Source organism: Vicugna pacos, chromosome 32, assembly GCF_048564905.1.
Source record: "Vicugna pacos chromosome 32, VicPac4, whole genome shotgun sequence".
Lineage (NCBI taxonomy): Eukaryota > Metazoa > Chordata > Mammalia > Artiodactyla > Camelidae > Vicugna > Vicugna pacos.
In genome coordinates, this window is record NC_133018.1 from 5030117 (window position 1) to 5047686 (window position 17570).

The 17570-nt window shown below is 51.6% G+C and overlaps 1 protein-coding gene across 1 annotated transcript; it reads left to right on the top strand.

The window, feature by feature from the left end:
• Nucleotides 1-2426: 2426 nt before the first annotated feature.
• On the top strand, nt 2427-16106 carry LOC140690854 (SEC14-like protein 4). The gene is given in 12 exon segments (XM_072952953.1): nt 2427-2602; nt 4020-4095; nt 8334-8377; nt 8693-8752; nt 8880-9068; nt 10421-10516; nt 10820-10880; nt 11776-11859; nt 12184-12290; nt 12367-12506; nt 12598-12767; nt 13802-16106. Coding segments are annotated over 12 exon segments (1221 nt in total). The 5' UTR covers nt 2427-2548; the 3' UTR covers nt 13942-16106.
• Nucleotides 16107-17570: the final 1464 nt, after the last annotated feature.

Genomic DNA, 17570 nt, shown 5'->3' on the forward strand with positions numbered 1-17570 from the left:
GCCTTTCTTTTATTGAGTGGATTTGGGTTTACATTCTGGAAGCACTTGGCATATGTAATACAGTCCTGTCTCCTCTAACTCGTTTCATGGTATTTTTTTCCCCATGTCATCGTAAGCTCCTCATCTACCACATTAAGCACCGTGGTTTCCTGAAAAATTATTTTGTTTTCTTATTAACCACAAACAACTTTAAGCTGAAAATATCTTCTGTTTGTTAGAACTGTTATTGGGCGAAGTGGGAAGCTATCGAAGAATCCTAACGTGTAGTGCCAAGTAGTTTTCCAAAAAAGCTGAATCAGTTTGCAGTCCTGCCAACAACGTATGAATGTCTCCATTTCTCCGACTTATAACTAACTTTATTCTCATTTTTTACAAAAAGGTTTTGTGTCTGTGTGTGTGTGTGTTTTGTTTTGTTGAAAAAGTGTCTTGTTGCTTGTACACATATTCCTTTGATAACCCTGAGGTTGAGCATTTATCCACCTGGTACTGTCCCTGTGCGTTTTCTCTTCTGATAATTGGTGCTTTGACTCCTTTGCCCATTTCTTTGTGTCTTACTATTTTTCTTATCAGTTTGCATGCCTTCTTGAAGGATATCAATTTTTGTACATTGTCTTTTTCCCCAAATTCACATCAGCCAATACTGACTAACTGCTTAATTCTGTTTCTTGTTTAACAGATTTTTGTATTTATGTATAATCAAATCAACTGATCGCCCTTCATGATTTCTGTCACTGCTTTTAAGTGCAGACCATGCCCTCCCAGCGATGTGGTAGCATCACTTTTACTTTCTTTTAGCCTTTTGTAATTTCTTTCTTTCTTTCCCCTTAAGATTTAAAATCCTTCTAGGACAGTACCATTCAAATGAAACACAATGCAAGCCACAAATGTGAGACACACTTGTAATTTTAAATTTCCTGGTAGCCATATTTTTTTTAAAGTGAACAAAAAAATAGGTGGAGCACAGAAGATCTTTAGGATAGTGAAAATATTTAGTGGTGAATTTATGTCATTATATATTTGTTCAGACTCATAGCCTGTACAACACCAAGAGTAAACCTAATGTAAACTACGCACTTTGGGTGATAACAACATGTTAATGTGGGTTTACTGATTGTAACAAATGTACCACTTTGGTGGGCGATGTCTGTAGGCTGCGTCTATGGGGACAGGAGATAATATGAGAGCTCTCTATAACTTCTGCTCAATTTTGCTGTGAATCTAAATCTACCCTAAAAATAAAATTTCTTAATTTAAAAAATTATCAAAAAGTAAAACAAACCGGTGAAGTTAATTTTAACAACATATCTTGTTAACCCAATATATCCAAAAATATTCTTTCAACAAGTAATCAATATAAAAAATTAATGAAACTTTTTTTGGTACTGTCTTCAAAATTTGCTGTGTATTGTACGCTTATATTTCCTCTCCATTCACACTAGTGACATGTTCCCAGTGCTCAGCCATAGGTGGCTCATGGCCACCAGAGTGGTCAGCAGAGGTGTAGAATTTGGTTTGATCCCAAGGGAGAGTAGAAGGTAAAGTTCTGCCCTCTTCACCTTCACCTCCCACCTGCTCCTCTTTCTCGAAAATTCCTGGCCAGCCAGCTTGGGTTTTCTCACCTTCCCCAGGGACCTCTGCCTGGCTCTGGGATGCCATCCTGGACACCTGTGTCAGCCACCCATCACCTTTGGCCTCCCAACCCCTCCAGCACCCGGCCAGGGATTCCATCTGTCCACGCCACCTTCTACTCCCAGCTTTGGGCTGCGGGTCCTGCCCAGGAGCTCACCACTGGGGCCATCCTTGCATTTCTGCCCCTGCAGCTTGCAGCTCTGGTGACAGCCTCAATAGTAGTAATTATGAAACTTGCCAGGTGTGCGGTGCCAGGTGTGCGGTTCCAGGTGAACTCATGGCACCTCTTTGTATCTAATCCACCGGACCATCTAGGAGGCTGGAACCATTTTGCACATAAGGGCTCTCCTGTTGGTTACTGAGCACTCACAGGATCCAGTCTGCGTTCAAGGTCAAAGGAGGGAGGTTGGGGGCCCCTTGGGCAGAAAGGCTTGGAGACCACCTAGAGGGTTGAGCCAGGTTTATTAAAAGTTTGCTCGGAAGGGATCTCGGGTGTGTTCCCTGAATCTTGCCCACGTGTCCTTTATGCCCCCACCCCCCTTGCCTGCCTGGCGGAACCTGTAGGAGCCCCTGGGATGAGGCCAGAGGTGGGAGGGGCGGGGAGGAGGGAGTACCTGCTGCCCTCGACTGGAATCTGTGCTCTGGGATCCCTCTTGGGGCAGGTCACCTCCCTGCCCCGGGCAGGGTGAGTCTTGAAGACTGTGGGAAAAGCCCCCGAGAGAAAGCGAGAAGCGGGCGGGACGGGGCGGGGCGGGGCGGGGCGGGGCGGGACTGGCGCTCTCCAGTCGTGGGGGCGGGACAAACCTCCGACCCGCTGGGCAAAACCAGGCAGCGGCGGCGGGCGGCGAGGCCAGGCGGCGGGAGGACTGACTCGTTCTGGACACTCGCGTCCTGTGGCTCCTGAGCGCTCTCGGGCACCATGAGCGGCCGAGTTGGGGACCTGAGCCCCCAGCAGCAGGAGGCGCTGGCCACGGTGAGGAGCTTGGAGGCCGGGAGGCTTGGGATAGATGGGGGAGGGGGGGCCCTGGAGAGCGCTTCTGTCCAGCCCGCCGGCTCCCACCGGCACGTGCTGAGGCAGACATGTACCCAATACTCGGCGACTCTGGGGCCAAGTCCAGCTTTCCACCTCTGTCGGCTCCTGGCCAGCCAGCCTGGGCCTATGATCACTGGTTATGGGGAGGGTGGTACTGTCATCGGCTTTGGGGCAGCCCTGAGCGGATTCCCAGGTCTCCTGCCCAGATTGCAACATTTGTTTGTTTGGTTTCTCCTTGCGGCTTTCTGACTCACCAGGGGCCCAGCCTTCTCCCTGTGGTTAATGTTTTCATTAAAGGAAAACAGAGGTAGGGTTGTTGATTTCAAGACAGCCCTGCCTCACCTGAAAGTGTCATGACCATGGCGAAGGTCTTAGATGACCCAGCATTAATTCGGTTTTCAGGTGGCCAGGGACTGGAAACTGGCTTCAGGGTTGGTGTGAAGCGAGGGTGGGAGAAGTGTCACAGCCCTGGCAGGCACCATGAGCAAAAAGGCAGTTTCAGACTCATGGAGAATGACTTCTTTTGAGGCTCCTACTTTGGGAGGAGTAGGGACCCCAGGTGAAGGTGTAGGGACCCCAGGTGAACGATAAGGTCCCTGGGTGAATCCCAAGGTAAAGGAGACGGTTCCAGAAACAGAGCATCCTCAGATGAAGGAGAGGTCCTCAGGTGGAGGAGCAGGGGTTGTCCCCTGGTGAACCCTCTCCACTGGAAATGGCCCCAGACACTAGGCTCGTGGGGGAACTGGACACCTGGCCTTTGGGATGAATTATGGTGGAGATGCTCATGGACCAAAGAGCTTTCAACAATGTAAAAGAGTTTATTCTCATTCTTTCCATTCTTTAGAAGAAATGAATGCTTGTTATTTCAAAAATTAAGGAAAAAGAGAAAAGTTGGAAAAAATGGGGAGCAATTACCCATGATCCTGGCAGTCTAGAAACCATGCCTAAGAGCATTTCCTTCTAGCCCTGTCCTAAGCCTGATTGTCACCACCTGTGGCCACATTCCAGCTGCTGCTTTCTCCATATGGCTTGTTGGCCTGCATCAGATTCACCAGGGATCTTTGTAAAAATCAGAATGGCACGGTCCTACCTCAGACCTATGGAATGAGGGTCTTCGGGGGCAGAGAACCCCCTGAGTTTGAGAAGGACCGAACTCTTCCTGCTATGGTAGGGGCTGAGGGTGGCCCCATTTCCAGTTGGCAAAATGGTCCAGGCATTTGCTGCTAAGTCTGCAGCCCCTATCCTGCAGGGTATGTGGGCAGGACTGACTGGTAGACTGAGGGTGGAAAGGGTCTGGGACAAGGCTGGGAATCTAGGGGTCATGGGAGCCCCTCTGACTGTTATATTCCCTCCTCAGTTCCAGGACAACCTTCAGGACCTGCTGCCCACCCTGCCCAAAGCTGATGACTACTTCCTCCTGTGCTGGCTCCGAGGTGAGGCCAGCTGGGATTGGTGGAGGCAGAGACGGTGGGTGGGAGGGAGGGAGGGAGGGTTTCAGGAAAGGGGATGGGAGGCTTTGGGGGACAGTGCTGCAGAGTGGTTAAGAACACAGGCTCTGGAATCAGCCCTCTTTGGGCTGGAATCTGAGCTTCCCTCCAAATCAGCATGGCACAAGAAAACCATGGGCCTCAGTTTCTTCATCCATAAAGTGGACATGAGGCCTCCTCCCCAAGGGTGGTTGTGAGTTAAATGAGACCGTGGGCCCAGGGTCAAGTGGGGTTAGAGTTAACACCGGGAAGTTCTCAGGCTGACAGGCCTGGTCAGGCTTGAGTAGGTATCCTTGAACATGGTCTTCAGGATTTGCCTTTGGGTCTGTTTCCAGTTCCTTGAAGACAGGGCTGTGTCATCCCCTTAGGGAACCTGGCACCAAGCAGGTGCCCAGCAAATGCTTCACTAAGTGAATGTAATTAAAAGCAGAGAAAGAATTTCTTCTAGGAATCGCCGCAGCAATGTAGAATAACAGAAAGTACCCCAGGGCTTAGGGAAAAACTCATTTCAACTCAGCACACCCCATGGAATGTATTTTGAACTCGAGCCGGGAAAGAAGTCGGAAGCCAGGCTGGAAAGTGCACACATGGTGTGGTGATAATGCCGGCCTGGGAAGCAGACGAAACAGTGATTGCTAGGAGGGAGCCATGCAAGTTGTTCATTGTCTCTCAGCCTCACTTTCCTCTTTCGTATAATGGGTGTAATGCTGCTCCCTATCTTAAAGATGCTGTCAGAGATGAGGTCATGGGTGTGCACAGCGCCTTCATGGAGGAAGCCCTCTCTTCTGTTCTGTTCTGTTTAGTTGGGGTTTTTTTTAATTATTGTTTTTTACAAACATTATTTTTTAGAACCGTTCTGAAAAGATGTGTAGGAAATTATTGTGAAGATAGATAGTACAGAGATTTCTCATAAACACTGCACATTAATATTTTGCTTTCTTATGGTACTTTTTTTACAATTAATGAACCATTATTGTTCTGTGATTAGTAACTGAAATCCATGTTTTATTTAGATTTCCTTAGTTTTTCCATGTAGAGACCACGTTTCCATTTAGTTGTCATGGCTCTTTAGGCTCTCTTGGCTGTGGCAGTTTCTAATCCATTTTTAAGAAGTCATTTTCAGGTCATTTTCCCCAACCTGGGCTACAGAAGGAGTTGGGAGAGCAAATTTCTTAAAGCCCCTTGATATGGCATCAGACCTCTCTCCTCCTCTGGAGTCTTTCTGGGTTTAAAAACCAGCTTTTCAGGTGCCTGGTGGGTCTTTGAGAAAGGAGTGAAATCACAGGCACTGTAGGCTGCTGGGTCACGGGAAAGGGAAGGGACCCAAGACTGGGAGAAGGTGCCAGGTATCATGGTGCCTCCCACTTCACGCTGTCACGGATCTGCTGACATGGTCCAGTCCACTTCAACTTCAGCCCTGCAGCCAATCCCTGCCACACAAATGCAAGACACAGGTAAAGGGAAGGCTCCACACTCAGGCCAGATGCAGAGGGGCCTTTCCTGACCTTCCCTCTGAAGTCGATTTCCTTTGTTTTCCTTTATCTCCACCCCACGTCTGTGTCCATCTCTCCTGCTTGGATGCCAGCTTCACGAGGGCAGGGACTGAGCCTGCCCAGGTTCCCAGCCTGCCACATAGTAGGGGCTACTGAAAAAGCTTCGAGGACCCATCAGCAGTGTCCAACCCACTGTCTATAGGACAAGAAATCACATCCCAGTTCTCAGTAGGAAAATCTCCTATAGACACCATAGAGATTTTTCAAAAGCCAATAAAAGAATATCAGGTACAACTATGCACTAACAAATCTGAAAAATCTAAGTAAAATGGATACATTCCAGCAAGAAGAAAAAGCAAGCCTCAATAGATCAATAAATATTAAAGACATTTAAATGATAATGAAAACATCTGCTCACCTCTACCCCAACTCCAATGGCTTTGCAGATGAATTCCTCCAGAGTTTTAAAACCAGCTAATTCCGACTTATCCAAATTGAGTGATTTTCCCATATTCCAAGCTTTGTATTCTATGTCCGGGCTCCCCCTGTGCCATGTGCTCACGGCTCTCGATGTCCCACTACTGCCTATTCAGCACCTCCACTAGGAGGTCTAACAGACCTCTTAAACAAACAAAACAAAACAAAACAAAACAAAACAAAACAAAGCAAGTTATTTTAAGATATATGAGAGCATGAAATTTACCTTATGAGGCCTGGGTACGTTTGATTCCAAAGCTAGACCAGGACAATACAAGAAAAGAAAATTCTAGCTTAGTTTCGCTTATTAATATAGGTGCAAATAGCTCCAAATAAAATATTGCATAACAGAATCCAAGAGGGTATTAAAATTGTACAGTAGTATCAAGGAGAATTTAATCTTAGGTATGAAAGAAAAGTTCAGCATCAGGAAACCTACCAGTGTTATCAAACACATTAGTAGAGTCTAAAATGAGAAATTGTGTGACCATCTCAATGCAGAAGGAGCATTTGAAAAGGTTCAAATTTTATTTATAGGACAAAACAAGATAAAAGTCTTACCAAACTCGGAATAGAAGAGAATGTCCTTGGCGCGGTTGGGGTCACGTAGCAAAAATCTTACAATAAATGTTATGTTAAGGAGAAATTGTAGATGCATGTTTTAAAGATCTAGGTCAAGGAAAGGATGACATCAATCAACGTTATTGTTTCAGCATAGACCTGGAGACCTTCGCCAATGTTATAAGGGAAGAAAAAAGTAATCAGTGGTAAAAGACCAGAGGGAAGAGTTAACATATTCGCAGAAAAATTAGAAATAGAAAAACTCTAGAACTAAAGAAAAATTCATCAATATTGGCATTAATTAAAAAATTAATAGCATTTCTCCATGCAACTGTATCCAACTATAAAATATAATGAAAAATCAAATGCCACTCAAAATAGTAACAAAACCCATAAAGTGTCCAGTAATTAAGTTAAAACAGACAAGATCTGTACCGCAAAAAATCTTAACATCTCTGAAGTATTTAGAACTGCATTAGCCACTAGCCAAATGTAACTATTAAAGTTAGAATTAAATTAATTTAAATCTTCAGGTCCTCAGTCACCCTAGCCCTGTCTCAAAAGCCCAACAGTTATGTGCACTTGAGCAACTCAGATATAGGACATTTCCATCGACACAGAAATGTCTGTTGGACAGCAGTCATACAGAAGATGGTTTTAGTAAATATATACCCCAGAGAAAAGACTGGGCAGGTGATGGCTTGTCTCTAAATATTTGCAGAGTGGCCATGTTGACAAGTGGTTACATATATTTGTTTGACCTCTGACAATGCAGCTGGAATCACTGTGGCGCAGATTTCTGCTTAGTCAAAGCTGCTGAGGAATGGAATAAGCTGCCTACCAAAGTACCCTTGTCACAGGAGATGATCAAGACAGAGCTGGTGATCTGGGTGGGTTTTTTTTCTGGAGGTGGTTTATGATCGGGGCAGAGGAAAGCTGGACAAAAATCTCAGGCCCCTTCCATCTGAAAGTCTCTAACCCTGGATATTATCAAAGGCCCATCACTGGCTGAATTCCTCAGCGAACCAGTGATCTCAGGGAATAATGGTGATGGCATTTCTAAAATAGAGTATCACGTTTTCAACTAAAGTGTACTTATTTCTTCAAAATATATCATCACAATGGCTGTTGTTTCTTGAGAACTTACTGTGAACCAGGTAATGTGCCAAACAATTTATATACTTTATCTCACATCATCTTTTGAATAACTCTTAAAAAATATTATTCCCATCTAAAAGATAAACTAAGGCTCAGAGAAGGTAAGTGACTTGCTCAAGGTTGCACAGCAAATAAAAGGGCAAAACTAGAGCTCAAGTCCAAGTCCAATTCCATCTGACTCCAAAGCCCATGCTCTTCACCCTCCTAACACCACGGGCATCTCTGCTCCCTGGGTGGCGGGGAGGAGGTCTTAAATATTACAGGCTAGATCAGCCTCTTCATCGAACACTTTTCAAAGTCCCAGAAACTGAAAGCAAGAGCTTTTCAAAATCTTCTAGAGGATTAAAGATCCTTGCTTTTTAAGAAAAATTACCAGACCTTTGATGTATTCTTAGGGTGTGAGGAAGAGTCTGGCCCCCCCCCCAACTTCCTCATGAGAGTGGCACATCCTGAATCCTGCCTCAAGCCTCCTTTTACCTTGGCTTCTTCTTGCAGCTCGGAACTTTGACCTACAGAAATCAGAGGACATGGTCCGGAAGGTGAGGCCCTGCGCTCACCAGTATCCTGCCTCCCACACGTGTGCCCCCAGGGATTAGCGACAAAGGCTGGACACTCTTGCGCTGACCTGTTTTCGTGTTTCTTCTTCCTTTCTCCTTGGATCTCTTTCTGTGGCAGTCCCGGGTCTCCCACAGTCCTGCCCCTGGTGTCCGCATCCCCTGTTCTGTGTCGGTGGAACCTGGGGATGCTCTGGCAGGATCTTGGTGGCGGTGGGCAGAGGGGCCTGGCCTATGGTCCCCAGGTGCCCACAGGGCCTTTGGGGCAGGCAGTCCTCAGGTCCTGCCATGTCTCTGCAGCACATGGAGTTTCGCAAGCAGCAGGACCTGGACAACATCCTCTCGTGACAGCCCTCAGAGGTGAGCCCCATGCAGCGTCCCCCAGGCCACTGGAGCCCCCCAACTCACCCACCATGTCCAGCCACCTGATGGAGCAGGGACATGGCCTGGTGGGCTGCTTTGAGCCAGGACCTGCCCCCGTGTCCAGGTGATCCAGCTGTATGACTCAGGTGGCCTGTGTGGCTATGACTACGAAGGCTGCCCCGTGTGGTTTGACATCATCGGGACCCTCGACCCCAAGGGCCTCCTCCTTTCAGCCACCAAGCAGGAGCTGATCCGGAAGCGCATCAGGGTGTGCGAGATGCTTTTGCAGCAGTGTGACCTGCAGAGTCAGAAGGTACAGGGCAGGGGATGCATGGTAACCCAGTCTCTCTAAAGGGTCATGACCAGGGAGGGAGGCACCCACCCCCACTTCTCCCCAGCCTTCAGCACTCCGGGCTCTGGTGGGATGTGGCTTCTCCTGCAGTCACCCATCCATGAGCGTCTGACACATTCCTGACACTCCCTGCTGGCGTGCGCCAAGGGATGCCAAAGCCCTTTCCCCTCTGACCCTGGTGAGATGCTGACTTGGGTGTGGTGAATGGATCCCTGGGAACAGTGGATGGTCAGATCTGCTTGTGGAAAAGATGTCCCTTGATTGTAAATTGCAGAAGTATAAACACCTGATGGGGGAGCCACTGCTTTGGGCATCCCTGAGAGCAGTGAGCCTTAAAAATGGGCTCATCCCTTGTGGGTCCTTAGGAGCCACTGTGGCTTAGCTACAAAAAATAATTTGAGCCCTGTGGGGCCAGGGGCTTCCAAGCCAAGAAGGACCACACCCACCTTTGCAGATCTCCCAGCCCCTGTCTCTGTGTCTCTGGGCCTGTACCCTTGAGACTGACTCTAATGCCAAGTGTGGCCTGGTTGGTTTTGTGACTCTTAGTGTCTAAAGGAGCCTAAGGTGTCACTGTGGGAGAGTCTGGCTAACAGCTGAATCCACAGGGCCTGCGTCCCCAGTGTCTGGCCCAGAGCTGGACTCAAAACAGGCCGTCCACAGAGATTTGTGGCAGGCGTGAGAGAGTTACGTAGCACTTTATTGAGTGCCTGGTTTGAATACGTGTTTGTCTGTCAAGCAAGAGGGCTGACTTCATAGGGTCAAAACAGTGCCTTCTACTTTATAGATGTTCCCAGTTAGAGCCGATAGTTATGGTGATGACGACACTGATAATAATATCTGCTAAGATTTACTAGGCACTGGCCATGTACCAGACCTGGGCTCATTGAATCCTCACAGCAATTCTATCATTGCCTGGAATTAGCCCCTATTTTACAGAGGAAGAAAGTAAGGCTCAGAGGGGTTAAAAACCCACCCGAGGCCACACAGCCTGCCCGCGGCACAGCTCTGGCTTGGACACAGCCGTGGGACTGCAACACTGGCTGACACAGTAAACTATTGTACATAAAGATGCCCAACGAACTACAAATGATGTCTTTAATTCCACAGTGAACTGATTCCAGGCAACAGTACTGAGCAAACAGCGTGATAAGGGCCACCGTGCCAGGGCTTATGTGTGGCACCCCCTCAGATGGGCTGTCAGTTTGGAAAGCGCAGCTGGGGTGGAGGTGGCAGGAAGGTAGGAGGGAGGGATGCCTGCATCTCTCTGGCCAGGATCTCCTGTCTGACCCATATACCTGCTCTGTCCTGTGCAGCTGGGCAGGAAGATTGAGATGGTGCTGATGGTGTTTGATTTGGAGGGGCTGAGCCTGAAACACCTGTGGAAGCCAGCTGTGGACGTCTACCAGCAGGTAAGGTAGGCAGCTGGCTCGAGGTCGATAGGGAGCCGCTGACCATACTAGCTTTTGGTCCATGGAGGACGGGTCACCTCCTAGGGGCCCCCCAGAGCAGCCAGTGAAGCTCGCCTGGGGTCCACCTTCCTAGGAGAAGGAGGAGCAAGAACATCACTGAGGATGAAGCACATGCTCGTGGGGAAGATGGGACGGGATGGTGGGGGGTGGGGGACTCTTGTCTCAGCGGCATCAGAGGCCACAGAAATCCAGGGGTCGGGGTGTTGGAAGATGGCCTTGACCAGACTTGTCTTGACCTCACAGTTTTTTGCCATGCTGGAAGCAAATTATCCTGAGACGATGAAGAATTTAATTGTTGTTCGAGGTGAGCCCACGATGGGGATGACCGTCTGGGAAGGGAAGGGTAAGGAATCGGGGGAGGGAGCCAGTGGGTAAGCCACCAAAATTGGGTATTCTCAAACCATCCTTTGTGAAGAATAGGTTTTTGTTTGTTTGTTTAGTTCAGTCCCTCACAGACTGATACTTCTGGAATATACAAAACCATGCTCTGATACGTTGCAGCAATGTCAAATACATCGTGTTTCTAAATGTTTAGTGTTATTTTCTTTACCTATCTGGGTGTGGACTGGTAGCAGATAGTCCATGGGCCATACTTGGAGCAGGAACGGTCCCTGCGACCGCTGTATAGTGAGGGGGGTCACTGCATGTGCTCTGAGGTCAGATGATCTGACTTCTAATCAAGTCCACTGAGCAAATCCATTGAACCTCACTGAGACTCAGTTTTCCTATTCTGTAAAATGGGGATGCAGTGGCAGCTTCCCTATAAGATAGCTGTGAGGGTATATGAGACAGTCTGTGGGGAAAATGTAGCAAGAGCCTGGCCCACAGAAAGCAACCAGGAAGCTTGAGTGATTCAGGTGGGACACAGATGCTCCACCTACTTGCACCCAAGAGGATACCAAGGCAACATGGGCAAACCTTGAGCGTGGAAAGGAGGTACCATTGGGGAATCAACATTGCTGATGCCTTACAACGGGACAGGAAGGCAACCATTTATTGAGAGTGTTTAATTTAACCTCCATTTTATAGTTAAGAGCCCTAAGACTGAGAGAGGGTGAGGGACTAGCTGAAGGTCTCACAGTAGGAAATGGCAGAATCTAGGTCTGTCCAACCTCTGTCCACCCCATGCCCTTGGCTGTGACCCTGTATGTCCAAGTCCCCTCTGGTCCACCTTCTCAAGGGAGTTTCATGTGTTTCAGCCCCCAAGCTGTTCCCTGTGGCCTTCAACTTGGTCAAGTCGTTCATGAGTGAGGACACTCGAAGGAAGATAGTGATTCTAGGAGGTGAGTGCTTGTCCTCCAGGATGTGCCCGTCTCTGAATCTGCCTGGAAGCAGAGGTCAGTGCTAAAGGCCCCATTTCTCCCTGGCTCATCCTCTTTACCCAGACACTGACCTTGGCCTGACCCCTCTTGGCCTTTGCACACTCATTTGAGGCTTCAGGCCCTAGAGCACCACCTGGGTGGCCACATAAATCTCCTGGGTGTTCTCAGGAGTGGGTGCCCAGAGGAGCAAGCCAAGGACACATCAGATCCCCTCCCTGAGCCTGGCCTCACTGACCTCCATCGCGCCTCCCCACCCCTCTGTGGAGCCCACTTTTGCCCCCACAGGTGACTGGAAGCAAGAACTACCTAAGTTTATCAGCCCTGACCAGCTGCCCGTGGAGTTTGGGGGGACCATGACTGACCCAGATGGCAACCCCAAGTGCCTGACCAAGGTGCGGCTGCCCAGAGGATGGGGAGAGAGGGGAGATGGCCGTAGTCTGGTGCCCGCTCACACAGCCTCGCCCGCAGATCAACTACGGGGGCGAGGTGCCCAGGAGCTACTACCGGCACAACCAGCTGAGGCTGCAGTACGAGCACACAGTGACCGTGGGCCGCGGCTCCTCGCTGCAGGTGGAGAACGAGATCCTGTTCCCGGGCTGTGTGCTCCGGTAGGGACGGCGGCCACTCCACAGCTGGGCACAGTTGGGAGGGGTCCGGAGCCCAGGCAGGTGGTCGTCAGTGGGACCCTGTCCCCTGCAGGTGGCAGTTTGCATCAGATGGGGCGGACATCGGCTTCGGGATTTTCCTGAAGACCAAGATGGGGGCGCGGCAGCGGGCAGGGGAGATGACGGAGGTGCTGCCCAGCCAGCGCTACAACGCCCAGCAGGTGCCTGAGGACGGGAGCCTCACCTGCCTCCAGGCCGGCGTCTGTAAGAGCTATAGCGTTCACTGGAGTTGTTTTCCTCCTCATGACGGAGAAATGATTGGCTGTCTCTTATCAGTCTGGCCTCTCTGTTTGCCCCTATTTCCAGCTCTCAGGGAGGGTGTAGGGGTCTCTGCAAGATCCTAGATCCCAGGGGCGTTGGCTTTGGGTGTTGGTTCTGATGAGTGGCCCCCAGGTGTCGGGACAAGGACAGAGCCTCATTGTGGAGAGCAGGGTTCACAGCCTGCACCTGTGGGCTCAGCTCCTGGGAGGCCCTTGCACCCAACTTAACAGGCTAAGAGACAGCTGGAAAACAGCCATGGGCGTAGCATCAGGGGTCCCAGCCTGCCCACGTGTGTGGACTGCCCCACTCCGGGAAACCTGAAGAGTTGACTCTTCCAGGTGTTTGTCCTCCATCCCAGGCCAGATCCAGCGAGGAGAAGGGAACCCAAGGTTGATTTACTCTGGGGAAGGAGACTGAGTCTGGCTAATGGTGTAGTGCACACACACCTAGTTCACCTCGTGGAAAAGGGAGAATTAGAAGGGTGGAGACAGAGAAACCTGGATGACTTGTCATGTCCCAGAGTTCATGCTGGACCTTGGTGTGGAAGGACATGTACAAAAGGCATGATGAGAAGGTGGCTGTTGGAGCTCAGCCCTCTCCTCTGGGGAAAGCAGGGCTCCCCTCTGGGCCAGAGCATCCCAGCCCCTCTCCTCCCTTTCGCTGTCAGATCATTTCAACCTCTCTAGGCCTGTTTCCTCATCCATAAAATGGGGATGAGATTACCTCCCAGGCAGCCGCTTTGAGGATTCAGGGAGCTGTGGGTGCTGATGCAAGTGCCCATAGAAGCAGCTGATGCATGTTGGTGGTTATTATTCCTTTGTTTAGCACAAGCATCATCCAAGGAGACAGTCGTGAGCCGTGGGCAGGGGGCTGGGCAGTGCTGACTCTCCAGCCTCACCCGCAGTTCTGGGCACCCCATTCCCAAGGGCGCTGGGTGTGCGGATGTGCAGGGCCCACTTACTTCTCTGTCCTTACAGACGTCCTGCGCTTTGACAACACCTACAGCCTGATGCACGCCAAGAAGGTCAGCTACACTGTGGAGGTGCTGCTTCCTGACAAGGCCTCCGAGGAGAAGATTCAGGGTCTCGAGGCAAAGAGACGGTCCCCACTACAGTGAGGACCCTGGCCGCCTTGTGCCTGTGCTCTTCAGCCCCGTAGCTCCCCTGCCCCATCCCCTGCCCTCCAAGGCAGGATGGTGCTAGCGGTGACCTCAGAGAGCTACCCACCTCGCATCACCATCTCATCTCCTTGTGGGCTCACCTGGATTTGTGGCCAAGCAGGAAGGGGACCCCAGTACATAGGCCACCATGAGGATTCAGACAGGCATCTCATCCCTTGTTCGAAGAGAATGAGGATGAACCAGTGTCCACTGAGGAAGGAGCCCTCCTGCAGAGGCCACCCTTGCGTCCTGTCTGACAAGGTCCACCCATTCCAGGACTCACCCACACCTGGCATCCCAGTTTGGGGGTGTATGCATGAGCCCCAGGTCCTGCAGGGAGCACAGCCTCAGGCCTGAAGAGCAGGGATGTGCAGGGCCAGCTGGAAGCCACTGGGTGGAGGGATGGAGATGGGGCTGAGGGTCTAGGTTCTGATCAACCCTCCAGGGTTGTTCTTCCTTTGGAGGGAAAATCAGAAATGGAGAGCAAGACCCGGCAGGGACGGCCATCAGGAGGAAGAGCCACGCTCAGCCTTCCCAGTGTCCCCCACTCCCTCCCCACCTGCTGTGATCCAGCCAACATTTCACTTGGATTCCTTCCGGCTCTGAGTAGGGGCCAGGACCGAAGCAGAGCTGCAGGGAGGTGGAAGGACTGTGCTGAGGGTGCAGAGTGGAGCTGCCATCCCCAGGCATTCACCCTAGACTCTGACTTGCTTCTTGGAGAAGCATCACGCTCTTCCTCCATCTTTGTGTCTCACTAAGGGGACAGCTGGAGGTTGGCTGCCAACCCCCTGCCTCCCCCACCCCAAATGCAACTCAGCAGCTGGCCGGTGAAGGCTTCCACTTCTCAAAGCCTGGCTCTCCTGGTGCCCACAGCCCACAGTTAGCACCACTGTCAGAGCTGCTGGACGGACTGCACCCAGCAGGGCAGCCCATGCCTGAGGACTGAACCGAGGCCATCAACCTGGCTGTGACTCTGCAGTTGATTCCATGTGGCAGTGAAGCCATCGACAGGGCTGGGAGCCCAGGCTGTGCTGCTTTGCCCCCTGGGTGGCTTGGCCCTCAGCTCTGGATCCTTGCGCCTGCTCTCCTTAGGGTTTGTCTTGCTGTGAAAGGGACCTCCCTGTGAAAGGGGTCCTTGTTGCACAACATTAGCATCCGGGTCACCCAGGCCCTTCCCATGGACTGGAAGCCTCCACCAACACCACTGTCCGGGTGCTTTGCCAGCAAGAAGCCCAGCTCTGGCCCCTTTCCCACTCTCAAATTCTGTGCTTTCATTTTCTCCACCTAATAGGAAGTTTCTTGATTTCCTATTAAGGGGAAAACCTGATGAGGCTTGGGAAGGTGGGGTCTTCAGGTGAGCCAGGTGAGGTCCTGGGGCCCCAGCACTCCATCCGTGGCAGCTGCATCATTTATGGTGCAGCCCAGAGTCCACGCAGGGGCCCTGCTGCTACAAAAAGCAAACTAAATGAGACATTGCCAAAAGCCAGTGCCATGAGGCAATCCTGGTCCAACAGAGTGTTTGAATAGTTGGGCACAAAAAAACTGCTGTGACAAGACCAAGGAGATGGCCAGGGCCGTCACGCAAAAATCACAGGACATCCCTGTGTCCAAGGGTTGCTCCTGCATCCCAGATGTGACAGGATCTCCCACAAGCCAGGTTGCACTGTGCAGCCAGCCTCTCTGGTGCAGCCTCCCGGATACAAGGCTGTTGGAGCCCCCTGACCCCCTGGATTCTCAGGGTCATCTTCCCAATGCCCGTGGCAGGCTACGGAGGGCATGGCTGACTGGGGCTGGGAGGACCCTATGCCAGACTGTTTCGCTGGGCCTGACTTTTGTCATGAAAGGGGCTCACAATGCCTTACTTCCACCTGCACACCCCACACCTAAAAACAAGGGGTTCATGGACTTGAACCGTGACCCTCGCCTTTCTAACCAGCCAGAGCTAACTTCCCACCATCAGGACTGCCTCACATTTCCTTGTAGGTAGCAGAGATCCCTCTGTCCCTTGCACATGGGTTTCCTGACGCTCTGATCAAAGAGAATTTACACAAATATGGCTGTGACACAGGGTTAGGTGCGAATCTCCACCCCAATCCAACTCATCTTCCGAGAGCCCACACTAGAGGGGATACCACTGTGGGACAGTCACGGCTTTGCCAGAGTTCCACAGCATGGAGGAGGAGAAGGATGTGGAGGTGGAGGAGGAGGAGGAGGTGGAGGAGGAGGAGGAGGTGAAGGAGGAGGAGGAGGAGGAGGAGGAGGTGGAGGAGGTGGAGGTGGAGGTGGAGGAGGAGGTGGAGGTGGAGGAGGAGGTGGAGGTGGAGGAGGAGGTGGAGGTGGAGGAGGAGGTGGAGGTGGAGGTGGAGGAGGAGGTGGAGGTGGAGGTGGAGGAGGAGGAGGTGGAGGAGGAGGAGGAGGTGGAGGAGGAGGAGGAGGTGGAGGAGGAGGAGGTGGAGGTGGAGGAGGAGGTGGAGGAGGAGGAGGTGGAGGAGGAGGTGGAGGAGGAGGTGGAGGTGGAGGAGGAGGTGGAGGTGGAGGAGGAGGAGGTGGAGGAGGAGGAGGTGGAGGTGGAGGAGGAGGTGGAGGTGGAGGAGGAGGTGGAGGTGGAGGAGGAGGTGGAGGTGGAGGAGGAGGAGGAGGTGGAGGTGGAGGAGGAGGAGGAGGAGGAGGAGGAGGTGGAGGAGGAGGAGGAGGAGGTGGAGGAGGAGGAGGTGGAGGAGGAGAAGGAGGAGGAGGAGGGTGTGGAGGAGGAGGAGGGTGTGGAGGAGGAGGAGGAGGGTGTGGAGGAGGAGGAGGGTGTGGAGGAGGAGGAGGAGGATTTGGAGGATGTGGAGGAGGAGGAGGAGGATGTGGAGGAGGAGGAGGAGGATGTGGATAAGGAGGCGGATGTGGAGGAGAAGGAGGACGAGGAGGATGTGGAGGAGGACGAGGAGGATGTGGAGGAGGACGAGGAGGATATGGAGGAGGACGTGGAGGATGTGGAGGAGGACGAGGTGGATGTGGAAGAGGAGGAGGTGGAGGAGGAGGAGCATTAGGAGGGTTACGTGGAGGAGGAGGAGCATGTGGAGAAGGAGGACATGGAGGAGGATGAGGAGTTGGAGGAGGAGGTGGAGAAGCAGGAGGTGGAGGTGGACGTGGAGGAAGAGAAGGAGGTGGAGGAGTACGTGGAGGAGGAGGTGGAGGAGGAGGAGCTGGAGGAGGAGGAGGAGGAGCTGGAGGAGGAGGAGGAGTACGTGGAGGAGGAGGAGGTGGAAGAGGAGAAGGAGGAGGAGGAGGTGGAGGAGGAGGAGGAATATGTGGAGGAGGAGGAGGAGGACGAGGATGTGGAAAAGGAAGAGTTGGAGGAGGAGGAGTTGGAGGAGGAGGAGGAGGTGGAGGAGGAAGGGGAGGAGGGGGAGGACGAGGAGGAGGACGTGGAGGAGGAGGAGGATGTGGAGGTGGAGGAGCTTGTGGAGGTGGAGGAGGATGTGGAGGATGAGGAGGATGAGGAGGAGGTTGAGGAGGAGGAGGAGGAGGATGAGGATGCTCACTGACTTGAGACCTTGAGAGTCTCCTTGACTTTAGATTTTGTCCATAAGTGAGGATAA